Raw genomic sequence first — 19598 nt, 5'->3', positions numbered from 1 at the left:
TGGGCCCTTGACTCCTGACGTAGCGTGAACAGTCTGAAATGTCCTTCAAACCAAGTTCTGTCCTTCTAGGTTAATGCCTCCCTTCCTCCTCCTCCCTCCGGCAAATCAACTGTCTTCTTGAAACCTGTCCCTTGTTTATTATGGGCTGAATCTGAGGTGGTGGGAACCCCGAGAAGGAAAGCGGGAACTGGGAGGCACACACCAAAACAGGGTAGGGAGAAGGTGGGGGCAAAGAGGTTTAGAAGGAAAGGCACGAGGAGATGGGATCACAGCAGCGGTTGAATGACCTACCCACTTGTCCAAGTCAACACCCTAGAGGGTCAGTCGGCAGATTTGAGAAGCCAAAGAAAAGAAGAGGAAGACAAGATGAACCATTGATGATTTACGGGCCAACAAGCATCGCGGGAGACCTGTGGCTTTGCTGGATGTCTCGCTTCGCCCCCTAAAAGGACCCCCACCTTCCATTCATTCACCATTCAAGATGTCCGTTGGGTTCTCCCCAATGGGAGAAAGCTGAGAACAGACCCAGGACGTCCTCAGCCTCAAGTGAAGACCATGGGATCAAAACCAAGAAGTGACACCCTGAGCAAAGTCATGTTCACTTAACGGCCAGGTTACTAACTTATCAACTGCAGGGATTCGCTTAGCAGCTGAGGCCAGAAAGGTCGTAAAAGGGGGCCAAACTCACTTAACAAATACCTCACTTTAACAACAAAAATGTTGAGCTCAATTGTGGTCGTAAGCCAAGGACTCCCAGTATAACCTTATGATAAAGGTAGAGCTGGCCCTCCTGGGTGTGCTTCTTATCTGGACTACCTCACAAGGCTGGCACGTATACATAGCTTTTGTGCCGGACACACGAAAGAGAGGCTCATTTGCTCCCTCTAGTTCAGAGGTAGGTAACCTTGGCTCTTTTATGATTCGTGGAGTTCAACTCCCAGAATTCCTGAGCCAGCATGGGGGAACTATGGCCCCTTCATGACTTGCGGACTTCAACTCCCAGAATTCCTGAGCCAGCATGAGGGAATCTTTGGCCCCTTCATGACGTGCGGACTTCAACTTCCACAATTCCTGAGCCAGCATGGCTCAGCTTGGAAAACTCTCCCTTTCCCCTCAGCATGGCTGGCTCAGGAATTTTGGGAGTTGAAGTCCACGAGTCATGAGGGGGCCAAAGTTTCCCTCACACTGGCTCAAGAATTCTGGGAGTTGAAGTCCACGAGTCATAAAAGAGCCAGGGGGGTAGGCAAACTCGGCTCTTTTACGACTCCAGCATGGCTCAGCATGGAAACATCTCCCTTTCCCCTCAGCATGGCTGGCTGAGGAATTCTGGGAGTTAAAGTCCATGAGTCATAAAGCGGCCTAGGCCCAGGCCAGAGGTAGGCAACCTTGGCTCTTTTATGACTCGTGGACTTCAACTCCCAGAATTCCTGAGCCAGCTTGGCTCAGCATGAAAACCTCTCCCTTTCCCCTCAGCATGGCTGGCTGAGGAATTCTGGGAGTTGAAGTCCACGAGTCATAAAAGAGCCGGGAGGGTAGGCAACCTCGGCTCTTTTACGACTCCAGCATGGCTCAGCATGGAAACCTCTCCCTTTCCCCTCAGCATGGCTGGCTGAGGAATTCTGGGAGTTAAAGTCCATGAGTCATAAAGCGGCCTAGGCCCAGGCCAGGGGGAGGCCACCTTGGCTCTTTTATGACTCGTGGACTTCAGCTCCCAGAATTCCTGAGCCAGCTTGGCTCAGCATGAAAACCTCTCCCTTTCCCCTCAGCATGGCTGGCTGAGGAATTCTGGGAGTTGAAGTCCACAAGTCAGGAAGGGGCCAAAGTTTCTCCCATGCTGGCTCAGGAATTCTGGGAGTTGAAGTTCACGAGTCGCAAAAGAGCCAAGGTGGCCTACCCCTGCTCTAGTAAGATACTTGTAGCTCTCTTGAATACACAGACATACATTCTCATCCATGGTCTGATCTCACACCAAGAGCTAGCCTTCTAACTTACTGCCCGCAAAGGAAGGACATTTTTTCCCATTCTTACCTCCACGCCGGCTTCCACGGTATTGGCCAGCATTTCCTGCAGGGCTCGTACGGACAAGGATTGTTCCAAAATGAAGCAACATATTGCCAGATCTGGGGGGACTTTCTGTGTGGGGATAGAAAACCCGGTTTGTTTCTATTGGCCAAGTTTTACAACCGATTTGTCACCTTTTAAGGTAGTACACCGTAAAACTTTGCAAGCTCGTCAAAAGTCCAAGACTTGATTCCAGTTTGGTTTAGCGGGCAGGGTCCCGGGTTAGAAAGCTAGAGATCGTGAGTTTTAATCCCACCTTAGCCATGAAAGCCGGCTGGGTGACTTTGGGCCAATCACCAGGAGATGGTGAGTTCTAGTTCCGCCTCAGAAATGAAAGCTGGCTGGGTGACTTTGGGCCAATCACCAAGAGACGGGAAGTTTTAGTCCCGCCTTAGACATGAAAGCCAGCTGGGTGACTTTGGGCTAATCACCAGGAGGCTCTGAGTTCTAGTTCTGCCTTAGGCACAAAAGCCGGCTGGGGTGTCTTTGGGCCGGTCCCTGCTTCTGAGCTCAACCGACCCCCCAGGTTTGTTGTTGTGGGGATAACAGGAGTAGGAAGGACTGCGATGAATGCTCATTGCCTTGAGTTACTTATAAAATCATAAAGCAGGTTAAAAATCTAATAAATCTAATAAATGATAAATCTGGTCAATCCATCTGTGGAAAGAAAGCCACGTTCTCCAGATGGATAGACTTCCATAGCTAATTCCCAGTATGAAAAGCCAACCTAGCAGGTGTTGTTCATGCACCTTTCCAAGCCACCCACCTGTGACACCTGCCTCACTACATACCTGAGCGTTAGAGGTAGGTTCCAGAAAACAGAGCCGATTTCCAAAGCCTTCGGCAGCCAGACATAACTTCATCTGCTCGTTGAAGACTACGGCGGAACACTGAAGGACAACCTCATCATCCTATGGGAGAAAAAATTGTTTGGAATTATAGATGTTAAAAGGCGAAAGATTTATACGATCCGAAGAGAAACCAGAGTAGAACATGGGATAATTTTTACCAATGGTTAGGAAAACGAACTAATGAGAAATGAATGTGTTATGTTATTTTGAATATATATTAGTAAGAAGAATGATATGCATTAATTGATACTGTTTATGATTGTTAATTATACTTATTACAGTTACTTATTACTATGTCAACTATTGTTAACTGAACATATGTACCCAGACAATAGTCTGTTGGCTAAAGATTGAAAATGTTATTGGGGGATAACCCCAGTGTTGACCCCAACCCCCTCCCAACACCAATCCTGATCCCAACCCCACCCTAAACCTTAATCCTTATCCCGATCCTATTCTATCCTATAAAACTCAATAAAAAATTTTTAAAAAAAGAATTATAGATGTTCAAGGTTACGTCGATTGGAATTCCAAAACCAGACTGTTTCTCTCCGATTGTGTTTCCCCGTGGCTGGCTGGGGAATACTGCGAGTTGAAGGCTACTCATCTTAAAAGTTGCTAAGACTGAGAAACAATGCTCCTGCCCACACATGTGCGGTCAACTTATTGTGGTTATCTTTCTTCTCCCCTCCCCTGTCTAAAGCATATTATTACACCAAATCATGAGGACTAGCAACCCGAGTGCTCAAATTACCCTGAGATAGGTTTTTTTTAAAGTTTATTATTTCAAAGGTGTGGTCATAAATCAAAATGTTATTTCTCTGGGACATGCATGCTCTTTATAGCCAGACCGGTTGCAATATGGTTTATTTTATTTATTGGTTTTATGACTCTGGACGGTGTACAATATAAAACAAAACAAAAAACAATGAAGAAAAAAAACCTCAAAAACCCCACCCGGTAACAATAGGCATTCATTCCGTTCTGGTTCATTTCTAAAATGTGTACTGAAGCGATCAAAATCCCGGTTTGCAGGAATGTGCCTCTAAGAGCCGCATGACCTTAAAAAAAGAATCCAATAGTAAAGCATTTATTTACGGATAATTTCTGTCCTAAGAAAAGTTCTCCCATCAGAAAAGTGAATGAAAACCTTTGTGCCAGTTGACTTTTTGTTGCATGAGCTGGCTCAATTCATTGCAGTGGTCTCTATACCTAGGATTCCCTGTGTAAACTGTGAATCATAGTTTAGCTCTAAGTATACTTCACATACAGTACACATAGGTTACAAGATGGTGGCTGTAGCTACCGTGCCTGTTCCCAGCTGGTTCAAATTTCAGCACATAAATGAGTTGGGAGAAGACATTTCAACAAAGGGAAAACACAAATAATAATAATAAACAGACAAGCACTTGCTACACAACACCCCAGACTTAGCCATTGTTGACAAGCAAGATAAAATAAACTGGATAGTGAACATGGCAATGCCTGGAGACAGCAGAATAGAAGAGGAAGAACTGGAGAAGATAACAAAATACAAAGAAAATAGAAACTAATCAAGGAGAGAAACCAACTGAGAACTAAGGAAAAATTTCCTGATAGTGAGAACAATAAATCAGTGGAACAACTTGCCTCCAGAAGTTGTGGGTGCTCCAACACTGGAAGTTTTTAAGAAGAGATGGGACAACCATTTGTCTGAAATGGTTGGACTAGAAGACCTCCAAGATCCCTTCCAACTCTGTTATTCTGTTTTGTCATTCTGTCGTTCAATAGATCGACTCTGGCAACGGAAAGCAACCGTAGTACCAATAGCTGCCATGGGTGCCGTCCCAAAACATCTGGAGCATCACTTGAACATCTGGAGCATCAGCATTGACAAAGTCAGTCAATCGCAAAAGGCAGCTTTGCTCAGAACAGCGTACATCCTGTGAGGAGATCCTCAAGACCACCAAACAATACCTGCCTCTCCCAAAAATGCCCAATCCAGTCTAAACACCTGGCTGACACCGTAATCTATGAAACTTGCATGTCAGCAGACTCCAAACGACTCTGGGCGACTCACGACACTGAAACGAAGAAGTTACAATAAAATCCAAGAACGTGAAAAAGGAAGATAAACTGCTTTTCCTCCAATCGCTGCCGGATAAAACAGAATAAAGATCACATTGCATAAAGCTTCTGGGCTAGAAAGTCCATTTTTCAAAATGGGCTTTTGGTCCTTCAACCCTTCCCCGTCCCACACCCAACATCAGAATCAAAGGGGTGTTTCAAAACCGGCTTCATTAATGACTGTCGAACTGGAGTTTCAAAAGGAGAAGATTTCTGATCAGCCCAGCTCCCATAACTGGCAGCTCCATCCATCAAGGGCACCGAAAGGAACCTGCAGCACCAGGGCAGAGAAGTAAAGAGCTGGGAAGGCAGGTATGTTCCAGCCAAAGAGCCGCGATGCACAACCAAGGATGGAGACCTCGGAACGCAGCCACGATGGGAAGGTGACTCAGGAACTAGGACATCAGCATCCTTCTTCCAGCCTTGACAGATGCTTCTCCACCGTGCTGGTGTAGGCAATGCAGGCCAAAGAGAACCCTTGACTTACAACCATAATAATAATAATAATAATAACGCCAATCAATTTGAATGTTCACTTCTGAGGTTCACATCTAATGAATAATAATAATAATAAGGGATCTTGGAGGACATCTAGTCCAACCCCCTGCTCAGGCAGGAAACCCTATCCCATTTCAGACAAATGGCTGTCCAGTCTCTTCTTAAAAACTTCCAGTGTTGGAGCATTCACTGCTTCTGGAGGCAGGTTGTTCCACTGGTTAATTGTTCTCACTTTTAGGAAGTTTCTCAGTTCTAGGTTGCTTCTCTCCTTGATGAGTTTCCATCCGTTGCTTCTTGTCCTGCCTTCAGGCGCTTTGGAGAATAGCTTGACTCCCTCTTCTTTGGGGCAGCCCCTCAAATATTGGAACACTGCTGTCATGTCCCCCTTTGTCCTTCTCTTCATTAGACTAGACATACCCAATTCCAGCAACCGTTCTTTGTATGTTTTAGCCTCCAGAGTCTCAACATCTTTTTTACACTGTGGTGACCAGAACTGGATGCCGTATTCCAAGTGTGGCCTTACCAAGGCATTGTAAAGTGGTATTAGTACTTCACGTGATCTTGGCTTTTTTGGCAGCTGCAGCACAGGGCTCATATCTAAGTGATGGTCCACTAGGACTCCAAGATCCCTCTCACAGTTGCTACTATACTACATCTGTGGATTTGGGTTTTTTTTGCCTAAATGTAGAACCTTACCGAGTGGCCATTCCAGGTTACAACGGCATTGAAAAAAGTGACTTAGGCATTTTTTCCTATTAGCACCATTGCAGCATCCCTGCAGTCACGCCATTAAAATTCGGATGCTTGGCCACTGGTTCGTATTTATGACGGTTGCAGCTGCAACCCTTCTTTTAGTGACCATTATTAAATGGCAACAGACCTGGAAAAGCGACCTAGGACCACTTTTCACGCTTACGACCGTTGCGAGTCACATGGTCAAAATCCGGATGCTCAGCAACCGGCTCGTATTTACAACGGTGGCAACGTCCCGGGGGGGGGGGTGGTCACGCGATCCTTTCTGACCAGCAAAAGTCAGTGGGAAAAGCCGGATCCATTTTTACAACCCTGCTACTCACATAACGACAGCAGCTCTTCGTTCAACTGCCGTCAACATGAAAGGCCGTAAAATGGGGACTTGTCTCACTTAGGAGCAAAAATCTGAGGCTTTGGAGGACTGCCTGCAATTTCGTTATTGTAAGCTTTTCATTTTGGGAAACTGAACACAATGCTTAATAAAAAAGTATTAAGTAAATCTATTTTTTAAAAAAATCTCAAATGTGCCCTGATCTACCTTCTGTACCCTGCCCCCCCAGACCCTGCTCCACCCCTCTTATTCCATCTGGCTGACCTCCAAGCCAAGCTGGCTGGCCTCCCATCCTGTCTTTTTCAGCCCCCTGCAGATCAGGTTCCTTGGCAGCTTATTTTTGCCCTGGGAATGTGCCACCATCAGCTGTGGCTTGCGCAAAAAAGCAACCCTGCCCTCTCACAAGCCCCGGCTGAGCTTGGGGCGGGGGCGGTCTGTTAAACCACCCACCCACCCACCCAAAATATGGGAAAGGGGCTCAACCACATTGCTGGCTGGGGAATTCTGGACGTTGAAGTCCGGACACCTTAAAAGTCTCCGAGTTTTAAGGAAACCAGCGTTCTAGGTAGCTCCAGCCAACTCACCACTTATGGACCGCTTTCAAACTCCCCCACCCCACCCCACAGTTCTGTAACCTGAGTTCAAACCAACCCACAAGAGGAGGGGGTGGGTTTTTTGAGGTTTTTTGAGCCGGAGGGGGGGAAACAATTGAGAAGAAAATTGCGCTGGAAACAGAAAGATCAAACTTCCATCCTTACAAGCTTCCTTCCCCCACCCGCCCTCATGTTCCCCCCCCCTCTTCATTCACCGTTCCCATGGGCCTGGGGAGGGGAAATGGGGTATTTTTGGTCTCTGCACCTGTTCGAGGCATGCCTACAACTCTGGGTAAGCACATAGCTTAGAGCCCTGGAACTTGCTGACATACAAACACACTCACATATGCACACATGCCGTGCAGACCTCTCAAGATTGACTGTGGGGCGACAACAGAGCCGAGGGCACACTCCCACCCCAAATAGCATGGAATAAAAGTTGTGGAAAAGAAGGACCGCGTCAACTCAAGATACCCAGCGGCGTAACATTGCATCTGTTGTTTTTTTTTTCCTTCCCTTTTTAAAACTACAGCCGTTGAGCGATTCATCGTGGAGTTTAAATATTTCCAAAGTCTCCAAGTCCCCTTTACTCTTTTTTTTTTGGGGGGGGGGGGGGAGGGAGACCAAAAAGACCTTCTATGTGATTAACCAATGAGGATGATTGGATATTAGCTATCAGAAACCAGTACACTGCACAAAGTTTATATATATATATATATATATATATATATATATATATATATATATATATATATATATATATATATAAAAAATTACTAGTAATTAGTAGTTTGGGAATAAACACAAACTCTAGAACTGAAATGCAATGGGTACCCTAGATGTCATCCAATCCAATCCCCTGCTCAGTGCAGAATGACTAGAGCTGGATTTTGCAAACTTGGCAATGCTAAGATGTATGGACTTCAACCCCAGAATTCCCCAGCCAGCATGGGGGTTGAAGTTTACACATCTTAAAGTTGTCAAGTATGAAAAACACTTTACTAGAGCATCTCTCTCTCTCTCTCTCTCTCTCTCTCACACACACACACACACACACACACACACACACGCAGAGAGAATGAGAGAGAGAAAAACAGAATGAAAGAGACAATAAGAGAGAGTATGAGAGAGAATGAGAGAAACAGAGAAACAGAATGAAAGGAGAGAGAGAGAATAAGAGAAAGAGAAAGAGAGAGAGAGAGAGAGAGGTCTGTTTGAAGCCCTTTAAGCAAAGGAGAACTCACTTCATCACGCAGAGTGTTCTTCGGGCTAATTGCTCACATTATTTGATAAAGATAAGGACTTAGTTCCCTTAGCCCTGAAGATGCTGGGTCACGAAAACCACCAAGTTCAGAGAGCACCAAGGACCCCTCATTTCAACCCTGAGCTATAAATATTCTCCTTTATTGGTACTTAGCTCCCTGCAATAAAACCATACAATAATTTCTTTGGAATCCTTGTTGCTGCCTGAGCTTGATTGCTTTCTTGCAGCCGTTTCAGGATCCAGCTACGTAACGTCATCAGTGCTATGTTGACAAAGTTGACAGAGAGAGCAAACCCCACACATCCCTCTAGCACTGGTGATGTTACCTAGTTTGGTAATGAAACGTCTGCAATAAAACACCTAAGCTCAGAGAGCACAAAGGAGCCCACAGTCCTCCTCCTCCTCCTCCTCTTCTATAACCCCCCCCTCCCTTCTAGCACTGATGATGTAACCTAGTTGGGTCATGAAAATGTCTGCAAGAAAGCCACCCAGCTTAAAGATCACCAAGGACCCTTCATTTCAACCCCATTTCAAATGAGGATGTGAGATTCCCTCCCCTCTTTGCAGTTGCAATCCCAAACTCAACCTCAGCCTGGAGAATGCTATCAAAAGATGATCCAGCTCAGCAGCTTCCAATTTTGGCTGCTGGGCTAAAATATCATCCTGATGGGAGTTCATCCCCTCTTCATACCTTTAATTGCTGCTCACTTCCTTGTCCGAACTCTCTGGCAAAATCTCCACACTGCACTAACCCCTGGTATGTTTAATTTCTTTGCAACAAATCACAACAACCTAAGATAGAATATAAGCCACGGATGATGGTTTACAGGCCTCAGTAGCCTATATCACAGTTCAGATCAAAACCTAACCAGCGCCACGAGGGAAGACTTAGGGAGACACGTGCCTCAGTTTCTCTCTCTCTGGAAACAGACACTCTCTCTCAGCCCTAAGAAGGCAGCATTGGCTAACCATCTTTGAAAATGTTACGAAGAAAACTGCAGAGACTTCCCCAGGCAGATTCCAGGAGTTTAAGAGTGTCTTGGACTGGGACAGCAGTTGCGGTCCTAAACCTGAGAAGGCAGTTTATAAGGAACAGCCCTCAGCTGCCAACCTGAAATAAATAAAGTTAGTAACCGGAGAAGCCGCCATGCAGGCCCCCGTTTCCCTGGGACTCGCTGTGGAAGCAAAAGATACGATTTTGAAGAAGCAGGGGAGAAAAAGAAGGGATGGTTTTGAACTCGGGGATTGGAAGAGACTCCTGAGAACTCCGTGGGGAGCCAAGAAAAAAGACACGGACGGATCCCGGAACAAATCAGTCCAGAATTTTTACCCGAGGGACAAATACAAGGCTAAAATTGTCCTTTGGACACATTGTGCAAAAACCCAAGTCTCTGGAGAAGGCTTTCAGGGAAAGGAAGGGAGGGAGGAAGGAAGGAGAGGGAGGATGGGAAGAAGGAAGGAAGGAAGGAGAGGGAGGATGGGAAGAAGGAAGGAAGGAGAGAAGGAAGGAGGGAGGGAGGAAGGAGGGAGGATGGGAAGAAGGAAGGAGGGAGAGAAGGAGGGAGGGAGGAGGATGGGAAGAAGGAAGAAGGAAGGAAGGAGAGGGAGGATGGGAAGAAGGAAGGAAGGAGAGAAGGAAGGAGGGAGGGAGGGAGGAGAGGGAGGATGGGAAGAAGGAAGAAGGAAGGAAGGAGAGGGAGGATGGGAAGAAGGAAGGAAGGAAGGAAGGAGGGAGGGAGGGAGGAAGGAGAGGGAGAATGGGAAGAAGGAAGGAAGGAGAGAAGGAAGGAAGGAAGGAAGGAAGGAAGGAAGGAGAGGGAGGATGGGAAGAAGGAAGGAAGGAGAGAGAGGATGGGAAGAAGGAAGGAAGGAGAGAAGGAAGGAGGGAGGGAGGGAGGAGAGGGAGGATGGGAAGAAGGAAGGAAGGAAGGAAGGAAGGAAGGAAGGAAGGAAGGAAGGAAGGAGAGGGAGGATGGGAAGAAGGAAGGAAGAAGAGAAGGAGGGAGGGAGGGAAGAAGGAAGGGAGAGGGAGGGAGGAGAGGGAGGAAGGAGGAGGGTGGAAGAAGGAAGGAAGGAGAGAGAGGATGGGAAGAAGGAAGGAAGGAGAGAAGGAGGGAGGAGGGAGGAAGGGGAGGATGGGGAAGAAGGAAGGAGGGAGAGAAGGAGGGAGGAGGAGGATGGAAGAAGGAAGAAGGAAGGAAGGAGAGAGAGGATGGAAGAAGGAGGAAGGAAGAAGGAAGGAGGGAGGAAGGAGGGAGGGAGGGGGAAGAGGAAGGAAGGAGAGGAGGAGGGAAGGAAGAAGGAGAAGGAGGGAGGGAGGGAGGAAGGAGAGGGAGAATGGAAGAGGAAGGAAGGAGAGAAGGAAGGAGGGAGGAGGGAGGAAGGAGAGAGAGGATGGGAAGAAGGAAGGAAGGAGAGAAGGAAGGAGGAGGGGGGAGGAGAGGGAGGATGGGAAGAAGGAAGGAAGGAAGGAAGGAAGGAAGGAAGGAGAGGGAGGATGGGAAGAAGGAAGGAAGGAGAGAGAGGATGGGAAGAAGGAAGGAAGGAGAGAAGGAAGGAGGGAGGGAGGGAGGGAGGAGGGAGGAAGGAGGGAGAGAAGGAAGGGAGGAGGATGGGGAAGGAAGAAGGAAGGAAGGAGAGAGAGGATGGGAAGAAGGAAGGAAGGAGAGAGGAAGGAGGGAGGGAGGGAGGAGAGGGAGGAGGGAAGGAAGGAAGAAGGAAGGAAGGAAGGAAGGAAGAAGGGGAGGGAGGGAGGAGGAGGGAGAATGGGAAGAAGGAAGGAAGGAGAGAAGGAGGAAGGAAGAAGGAAGGAAGGAAGGAGAGGGAGGATGGGAAGAAGGAAGGAAGGAGAGGATGGGAAGAAGGAAGGAAGGAGAGAAGGAAGGAGGAGGGAGGGAGGAGAGGGAGGATGGGAAGAAGGAAGGAAGGAAGGAAGGAAGGGAAGGAAGGAAGGAAGGAGAGGGAGGATGGGAAGAAGGAAGGAAGAAGAGAAGGAGGGAGGGAGGAAGAAGGAAGGGAGAGGGAGGGAAGAGGGAGGAAGGAAGGAGAGGAGAGAGGGAAGGGAGGGAGGGAGGAGAGAGGGAAAGAAGGAGGAAGGGGGAAGGAAAGGAAAAAAGAAGGAGGAGAAAGAAAAGAAGACGGAAGACGACCATGGCAAGGTGGAGGGACTTAATAACAGCAGCAATATCCCAAACCTACTTTTCCAAAAGGCAACCGGACGTTCTTGGTATTTTTCCTTGAAAACATTTCACTTTTCATCCGAGAAGCTTCTTCAGTTCTGAGGAAGGTTTTTGAACGAGAAGCAAAACATTTTCAAGGAAAAACAAAACGCGAGAAAATCCAGTTGCCTTTTGGAAAAGCCGCTTTGCAACAACCACAACCTGGATAGTTGAGAACCTCCGTAGACAACAGCCGCCATGGTTACATCCCTGGGAAACCTGAACATCCAACAGGGGCAAATGTCCCGGGGAGAAAATCTTGCTCTGGGGTGGCTCAGAGTCAACATCAACTTGATGGACACATCAGCTGCCAAGGCCAGACTTGGGAAAAACATCAGCTTTACCGTGGCGTCTAGGCAGGACCAAACACGTCTCCTGGATGGGCACGCGTGTCCATCCGCACGTGCCGTCCCACTTGCAAGTGACACGTACGACGTCTCTGTGCTGCTGCACAACATCTGCTTGAGATGCAGATGTTGGAAGCTCTCGACCCCTCTGAGGTCCCAGCAGCAGTGGGTCCCTGCCTACAAAAAATGCAGCAGCTGGAATCTCTCAGCCTGCACGCCAGTGGAATTGGGGAGCCAACAGCTGGATGAAAACAAGTGCTGGGGGGGGGATAGGCCTTAGGCTCCTCATGAGCTAGAACAGAGGCCCCCAACCTTTTGGGCACCAGGGACCAGTTCCATGGAGAGAGTTTTTCCATGGACCGGAGGGTGCGTGGTTTTGTGTGCTGCCTGCATCCCATGGATGGGGCTTTGCTTGTTTGTGTGGACCGTTTGCTGGCATGCGGTTTGCTGGCATACCGGTCCACAGACCATGGGTTGGGGACCCCTGAGATAGAAGATGGTCATCCAAGGCCCAGCAAGATTCACCCGTCTCGGGGGAGGGGGCAGAGGAAGAGGAGGAGGTGGAAGCAGAATCGAATCTAGCACCCTCCACTAAGTCCTGGGACACCACCTGTTCTCAGGATCCATCTGCCTGGGAATAGGAACAGACTCTAATTTTAGTGTCACACAGTCCCAGCGGGGAAGAAAAGAGGGCAAAACTCCAACGGCAGAGCTAAGGGGTGGAAAAAGATAGACCTTTCCTAGCCATGGCTGTTCTGGATTCCAGTATTTTGGGTCCCACTTGGTTTCATCGGCCTGCCCGTCCCGGTTATTCCCAAATCCGCCCAGCTGATTCCCAGAAAAGTGGAGCAACAAGGCCGCAGTTGGCCAGGAAGCTTCTTTGCCCGCAATAAAAGTGAGCCACAGACGTGCCTGCCTCCGTTGGCTGCGGAGAGGACGCCACAAGGTTGTGTGAATGCGGGCAGAGGGAGATGGGTGAGATTGCTCCCCCCCACCACTCTTGCCTGGCCATCAACACCCCAAGTAGGCAGGCCCACCCCAGATATCAAGGGGGTTGTGCGACCCCCCCCCCGGCTCCTCCCCTCCCCTCCCCTGGGCTGCCCAACTGTTGGGCCCAGAAACCAGCCCTTGCAGAGGTTTTGCCCCTGGAACAGCCCTCCGTCCAGCCATGTCCCGCTAGGACCCCCTCTGAAGAAGACGACAGGGTGGGGGTAGGATCACTCCGATTAAAAGCCCCCAACCCAAATCCGTCTCCCCAGCAGGGAAACCAAAGCACTGGGTCAGCCAAAGGGCACCAACTGCCTGGACTGAATTTGGGGGCAAGCGTGTCCTGGTCTCGGGTTCACATATTCACATACCACCACCACCACCCCCCGGGAAATTCTTACTCCCAACTTTTGTCCGACCTTGTTGAAGTCTGCCTTCCCTCCCTCCCTCGCCACCCCGCTTTCCTCTCCACTTCGCCAAGGCTGCCCTGACTGTCTCAACTGGGGTCCTACACTAGGAGCCCCTTTTCCACCTTGGCACAGCCCGGAGAGAGAACTCTCACCCGGCTAGGAGGGCTGGGGGAGGGGGGGGCTCTCTGGGCAGGGCGAGCCGGCATTGCCCTTGTCTTGACTTGGCCCCCCACCTGTTCGTGCACCCCAATTCCTGGGCGCCCCTTCCAGCCAGTCCCTTCTTCTTCCTCCTCCTCCTCCTCCTCCTCTGTGCCCCCTAGTTCAGCGTCCCCCAATTCCTGGACGCCCCTTCCAGCCAGCCCCTCCCTCCTCCTCCTCCGTACCCCCTAGCTCAGCGTCCCCCAATTCCTGGACGCCCCTTCCAGCTGACCCCTTCCACCTCCTCCTCCTCCGTGCCCCCCAGCCCAATGCCCCCCAATTCCTGGATGCCCCTTTTAGCAGGCCTCCCCTCCTCCTCCTCCGTGCCCCCAGCCCAGCGCCCCCCAATTCCTGGGTGCCCCTTTCAGCTGACCCCTTCCTCCTCCTCCTCCTCGCCCCCCAGCCCAGCGCCCCCCAATTCCTGGGTGCCCCTTCCACCCAGCCCTCCCTCCTCCTCCTCCTCCGTGCCCCCTAACCCAGCGCCCCCCCAATTCCTGAACGCTCCTTCCCTCCGACCCTTTCCTCCTTCCCCCGGCCTTCCTCCTCCTCCTCCTCGGCGCCCCCCAGCCCGGCTCACCGTCCGCAGAAACTGCACATCGTCCTCCCCCTCGCCGCCTCCTTCGGCCATGGCTGCGCGGGCTGGGCTGGGCGGCGGGGTCGGCGGCCCTGAGCTGGCGGTGCGGGCGCAGCTGCCGGGAGCTCCTGCGGAGACACTCACCGCGCGTCCCGGCTCCGGCAGCAGCCCCAGCCGGCCCCGCCCCCGGCCCGCCCCTAGGAGGAGGAGGGGGGGGAGGAAGGCGAGACGGCCGCCGCGAGGCTGTTCGCCGGTGCTCCGCCGCCCAGTGGAGCCTGCAGCGTCGGGAGCAGTCTACCGTGGCCGGGCAGGCCAAGCGGGGCGGCTGCTCGGAGCAGACGCGTCGGAGCTGCCGCGAGGGGGGTCTTATTTGTTGCACCTCGTTCGTTTATTCTGCCCCCCCCCCCAGCTGGGGTCTCTGGGCCCACCCTCTGCAGCGCCAAGCCCCCGACTCAACAAACATGGTTAGTCCCAGAGCGGGGAAGCTGCTCTAAACCATTGGTTCTCCACCTGTGGGTCGGGACCCCATTTGGGGTCGAACGACCATTTCACGGGGGTCGCCAAACAACACAGTCCACCATTTTTTCCCCTTTTCCTTAGCTGTGCTCCTCCCTTTTATTCTATTGGCTTTTGAAAGCCAATCGAATAGACTCTCTTGAATAGAGTCTAATTCCATTGGCTTTCAAAAGCCAATAGGAATGGTCCAGGCTGTCTCTGCCCTGCTGAGCCCGCCAAAAGTCCCGTTCTGCAAACGGTGCTGCACCCGTTGAGTAGTCCTCGACTTACGACCGGTTGAGTAGTCCTTGACTTACGACCGGTTGGGGGTCACGGCATTAAAAAGGTTGAGAACCACTGTTCTAAACCATGGGTAGACCAGCAGCCCCAGGGCTGGGCTTCAACCCCCGAGCTTTATTGTGCTGCGACTCAGGTCTTTGCAAGCATCCATCCCCTTCAAACCGCCCTCCCTCCCGCTGCTTTAGGGCTGGTCCTTCTTCCAGGCATGCTGGCTGGGGGATTCTGGGAGTTGAAGTCCACCCACCTTACCGAGTGGCCAAGGTTGGGAAAAGCTGGGAGGAGGGTTGCTGGATTCGATAACCAGTTGATGGGATAACCAGGGGTCAGACACCCCGGGGGTTAAATCCAAAGGTTAGAGACATCAGGTCTTGGGGGACAATTGGCCAAGGCTCCCACCACCCAATATTTGAGGGGGTCTCACAGAGAGAGGAAGGGTCAACCTATTCTCCAAAGCCCCTGAAGGCAGGATGAGGAATAATGGATGGAAACTGATCAAGGAGAGATTCGACCTGGAAATAAGGAGAAATTTCCTGGCAGCGAGGACAATCAACCAATGGAACAGATGTTGCCTTCAGAAGTGGTGGGAGCTTCATTACTGGAAGCTTTCAAGAAGAGATTGGACTGGCATCTGTCAGAAATGATGTAGGGTCTCCTGTTTGGGCGGGGGGGGTGGCATGCCAGCAACCGGTCTGCACAAACAATATGCTTCTCCACATCTGATTTATCTTGCAATGAACTTCATCTCTCTTCTTCTACCCCAGTGGTTCTCAACCTTTCTAATGCCGTGACCCCATAATACACTTCCCCGTGTTGTGGTGACCCCCAACCACTTATACATCACCGGGTACCAGGGGCGTGGCCAAGGAAAAGGGGGGGAAAAATGGCAGACAGCCTTGTTTGGCGACCCCCGTGAAATTGTCATTCGACCCCAAATGGGGTCCCGACCCACAGGTTGAGAACCACTGGTCTACCCTCTTTCAGCTGATGGGAAAGAAAGACCTCCCCCCCCCTTCATTTCTTGAATACAGTAATTTGATTTGCAAAATCAAGTTTTGGAAAAGGTATTACAAAGGCCCCATTTGGGGGGGGGGAACTCAGGGACAGCAGGAAAATAATGCTGAAGGTAATTTTTTTTCCCCGTTTGAATTTGGATTTTCACCCCAGCCGATCAGCATCAAGAGCAAAAAATGTCCAGACAAGCAAGCAAGCGAGCAAGCAGCAAATTCTGAAATGTCCTCATTTTTCACCTCTGAAGGGGAATTACTGAAAAGGACAGAGACTGGAGGAGGACAGCTGCATTACTGTAATCTGGAGCCAAAAAAAAAAAAAAAGGAGAAAAAAACAGGAATTGTTTGCTAGCACCTTCTACGACCAACACATCGGATTAACAAACAGGAGCTTCCATCGGCTTGCAAAAACTGATGGCTTTGAATATGAGGTGTTAGTTGCAAAAGTGCTATCAGAAGATTCCGTTTTTTTTGTTAATGTTTTGAAAAGGACGGAGAAGCTGAAGGTGAAAGCCAGAGGGAGGGAGAGAGAGAGAGAGAGAGAAAAGACGGGGAGCAGACAGTCAAACCTGAATAGGTTAAAGGAAACAGAGAAAGGATTGTAGATGCTGAGAAGGATTGTTGTGTAGGAAAAAAAATCAAATGCATGGCAGGAGTTGGATTGGCAGGGCTGTCCCTTAGGAAAAGGGGTGTCACTGCAAGTAGTCCTTGACTTACAACAATTTGTTTAGTGACCATTTCAAAGTTACAACACTGAAAAAAGTGTCTTAGGACCGGTTTTCACACTTACAACCGTTGCAGCATCCCCGTGGTCATGTGATCAAAATTCAGACGCTTGGCAACTGACTTGTACTTAGGACAGTTGCGGTGTGCCGGAGTCACGTGATCCCCTTTTGCAACGCTCTTGACCAGCAAAGTCAGTGGAGAAGCCCGATTCACTTAACAACCGGGTCACTAACTGAATAACTGCAGTGATTTAGCCATTCTGGAGAGAAAGGTCTCAAAATGGACCACTTAACAATGGTCTCGCTTAGCAACATAAAACTTGGGCTCCGTTGTGTTCGTAAGTCGAGGACTCTCTGTATCAATAACAGAGTAAAGACACCCTAAGGAGATAACTGCTTTAAGGACTGAAAATTAGCAGTGCATTCTCTACATGATGGGCGGGGGTTGGACTAGATGACCTACTGCAGTGTTTCTCAACCTTGACAATTTTAAGGCATGTGGACTTCAACTCCCAGAATTCTACAGCCAGCATTGCTGAGGTTGAGAAACACTTGACCTACTGGATCCCTTCCAACTCTGTTGTTCTAATTCTAATTCAGTAGTATTTTCCCACAGTCCCACAATCAAATTTCTGGCTGGGGAATTCTGGGAGTTGAAGTCCACAGGCCTTCCAGTTGCCAAGGTTGGACCCCGCTGGCTTAGAGCACGGCGCGTACGGATATAAAAATATTCCTGTGGCAGCGGATACTATATCAGGCGTCTGCCCAGTTCAATGCCTCTGACAGACCGGTAGGATTTGCAGCTGCTCAGTTAAAACAGGCTCAAACCTGAAGTGAATTTTTGCTCCGCAAGCTGGCCCTTTTGTAAGAAATCCTGGGCTAAAATAAATGAAATCAGCTTGGGAAATTCAGGAAGCTATTAAAGCAGCAGGAATGTTTCCACAGCCTTAAAGTGGCCATTGATTCCCCTGTAATTAGAGTAGAGTAGAGTAGAATAGAGTAGAGTAGAATAGAATAGAATAGAATAGAATAGAATAGAATAGAATAGAATAGACAGATTGTAGAATAGAACAGAAATATAGAATAGAATAAAAATAGGAATAGAATACAATAAAATAGAATAGAAATAGAAATCATAGCATAGCATAGCATAGCATAGCATAGAACAGACAGATTGTAGAATAGAATAGAATAAAATAGAATAGAAATAATAGCATAGCATAGCATAGAATAGACAGATTGTAGAATAGAATAGAATAGAAATATGGAATACAATAGAATAGAAATAGAATAGAAATAGGAATAGAACAGAACAGAAATAGAAATAGGAAAGAATAGAATAAACTGCTAGTTTAAGAGTTTTCTCACTTGAAGCAGGAGTGCTAATTAAATAGAAACTTGTTTTAAAAAAAGAAAAACATGTGCAGAGAAATCTATCTATCTATCTATCTATCTATCTATCTATCTATCTATCTATCTATCTATCTATCTATCTATTTCAAACCGAAAGTAAGAATCACAGGGTCAAGGCATCCCAGCTTTTTATAGACTCAGGATATTAAACGTATTCCCTCGGAGAGCTTTCTGTAGCGCAATCCTGTCCGTTTCTTTGCACTCCAGCTTCTAAATTCATCGTATGCCAATGGGCTGGAGTTTTTTTCTTTTTCTTTTTTCTTTTGATTCGCTCCACTATTAAGCACGTTTCCCTCTGAAAATTGCCTAGAATTCAGCGGGAAGAAAAAGAGGGCAAATCATTTCAAGCGCTCAATTAATTAGCAAAAGGAAGACGCCGGCTTTTATATCAGGCAAAAGAAGGGCAGAGGCTACAAATTTAGCAACCGCTGGGAAGGAATCGATTCTTCACGTCTGGGATTTAGCAGAACGAAGTTTATGCCATATTTCTCATCCTGAAAATATTCCTTATTCGATTGGTGTATTCCGGAGACCAGCCAAAGCAGATCTTAGATTACAGGTTTATCCTCTGCTTACAACAGTTTGTTTAGAAACCGTTTGAAGTTACAATGGCACTGACTTATGACCGTTTTTCACGCTTACAACTGGTGCGGCATCCCCGGGGTGACGTGATCAAAATTCGGACACTTGGCAACTGGCATGTACTTGTGACGGTTGCAGTGCCCTGGGTCATGTGATCACTGTTTGCAAACTTCTGACAAGCAATGTCAATGGGGAAGCCAGATTCACTTAACAACCGTGCTACTGACTTAGCAAGCGCAGCGATTAACCACGGTGGCGAGAAAGGTCATAAAATGGGGCAAAACTCCCTTAACAAGTGTCTTGCTTAGCGATGGAAATTTTGGGCTCAGTTATGGTCGTCAGTCAAGGAATGCTTGTACTGTGAGTGAATAGGGCCACGTTTTCTTTTTATTATTTACACCCGCTTTTAATGCATTTCTGTTGGCATCCTACTCAGAGACAGCTAGAATTGGGGACAGGCTCCAAGTCTACACAGATATAGGCTACACAGCTTGCGTTCAGAAGTTGTGGGTGCTTCATCACTGGAGGATTTTAAGAAGAGACTAGACAGTCAATTGTCTGAAATGGTATAGGTTCTCCTGCTTGAGCGGGGGGCTGGACTAGAAGACCTCCAAGGTCCCTTCCAGATTCTATTCTATTCTATTCTATTCTATTCTGTAATTCTCTTCTCTTCTATTCCTATTCTATTCTATATTTCTATCTATTCTCCATTCATATTCTATTCTATTCTGTTCTGTTCTATTCTATTCCATTCTATTCTGTAATTCTCTTCTCTTCTATTCCTATTCTATTCTATAGTATATTTCTATTCTATTCTATTCTCCATTCATATTCTATTCTATTCTATTCTATTCTATTCTGTAATTCTCTTCTCTTCTCCATTCC

The 19598-nt window shown here is 48.5% G+C and overlaps 1 protein-coding gene across 12 annotated transcripts in view; it reads right to left on the bottom strand.

Moving 5' to 3' along the window:
• RYR1 (ryanodine receptor 1) overlaps nt 1-14346 on the bottom strand; it is a 123074-nt gene extending 108728 nt beyond the window's left edge. For all 12 annotated transcript variants that reach the window (XM_039369222.1, XM_039369227.1, XM_039369226.1 and 9 more), the window contains exons 1-3: nt 14195-14346; nt 2853-2972; nt 2029-2133 (exon numbers count right to left, since the gene is read on the bottom strand). In XM_039369222.1, the coding sequence (XP_039225156.1) occupies nt 2029-2133; nt 2853-2972; nt 14195-14245 (276 nt within the window). In that variant the 5' untranslated portion in view covers nt 14246-14346. The remainder of the gene's footprint in view (nt 1-2028; nt 2134-2852; nt 2973-14194) is intronic.
• Between the last annotated feature and the right edge of the window lie 5252 nt (nt 14347-19598).

The sequence above is a fragment of the Crotalus tigris genome, unplaced genomic scaffold, assembly GCF_016545835.1.
Source record: "Crotalus tigris isolate CLP2741 ecotype Arizona unplaced genomic scaffold, ASM1654583v1 scf7180000020990.9691751010:1144802, whole genome shotgun sequence".
In the NCBI taxonomy this organism is placed as follows: domain Eukaryota; kingdom Metazoa; phylum Chordata; class Lepidosauria; order Squamata; family Viperidae; genus Crotalus; species Crotalus tigris.
Note: the sequence above shows the minus strand (reverse complement) of the source record. Positions and strands in the feature narration are given on the sequence as shown.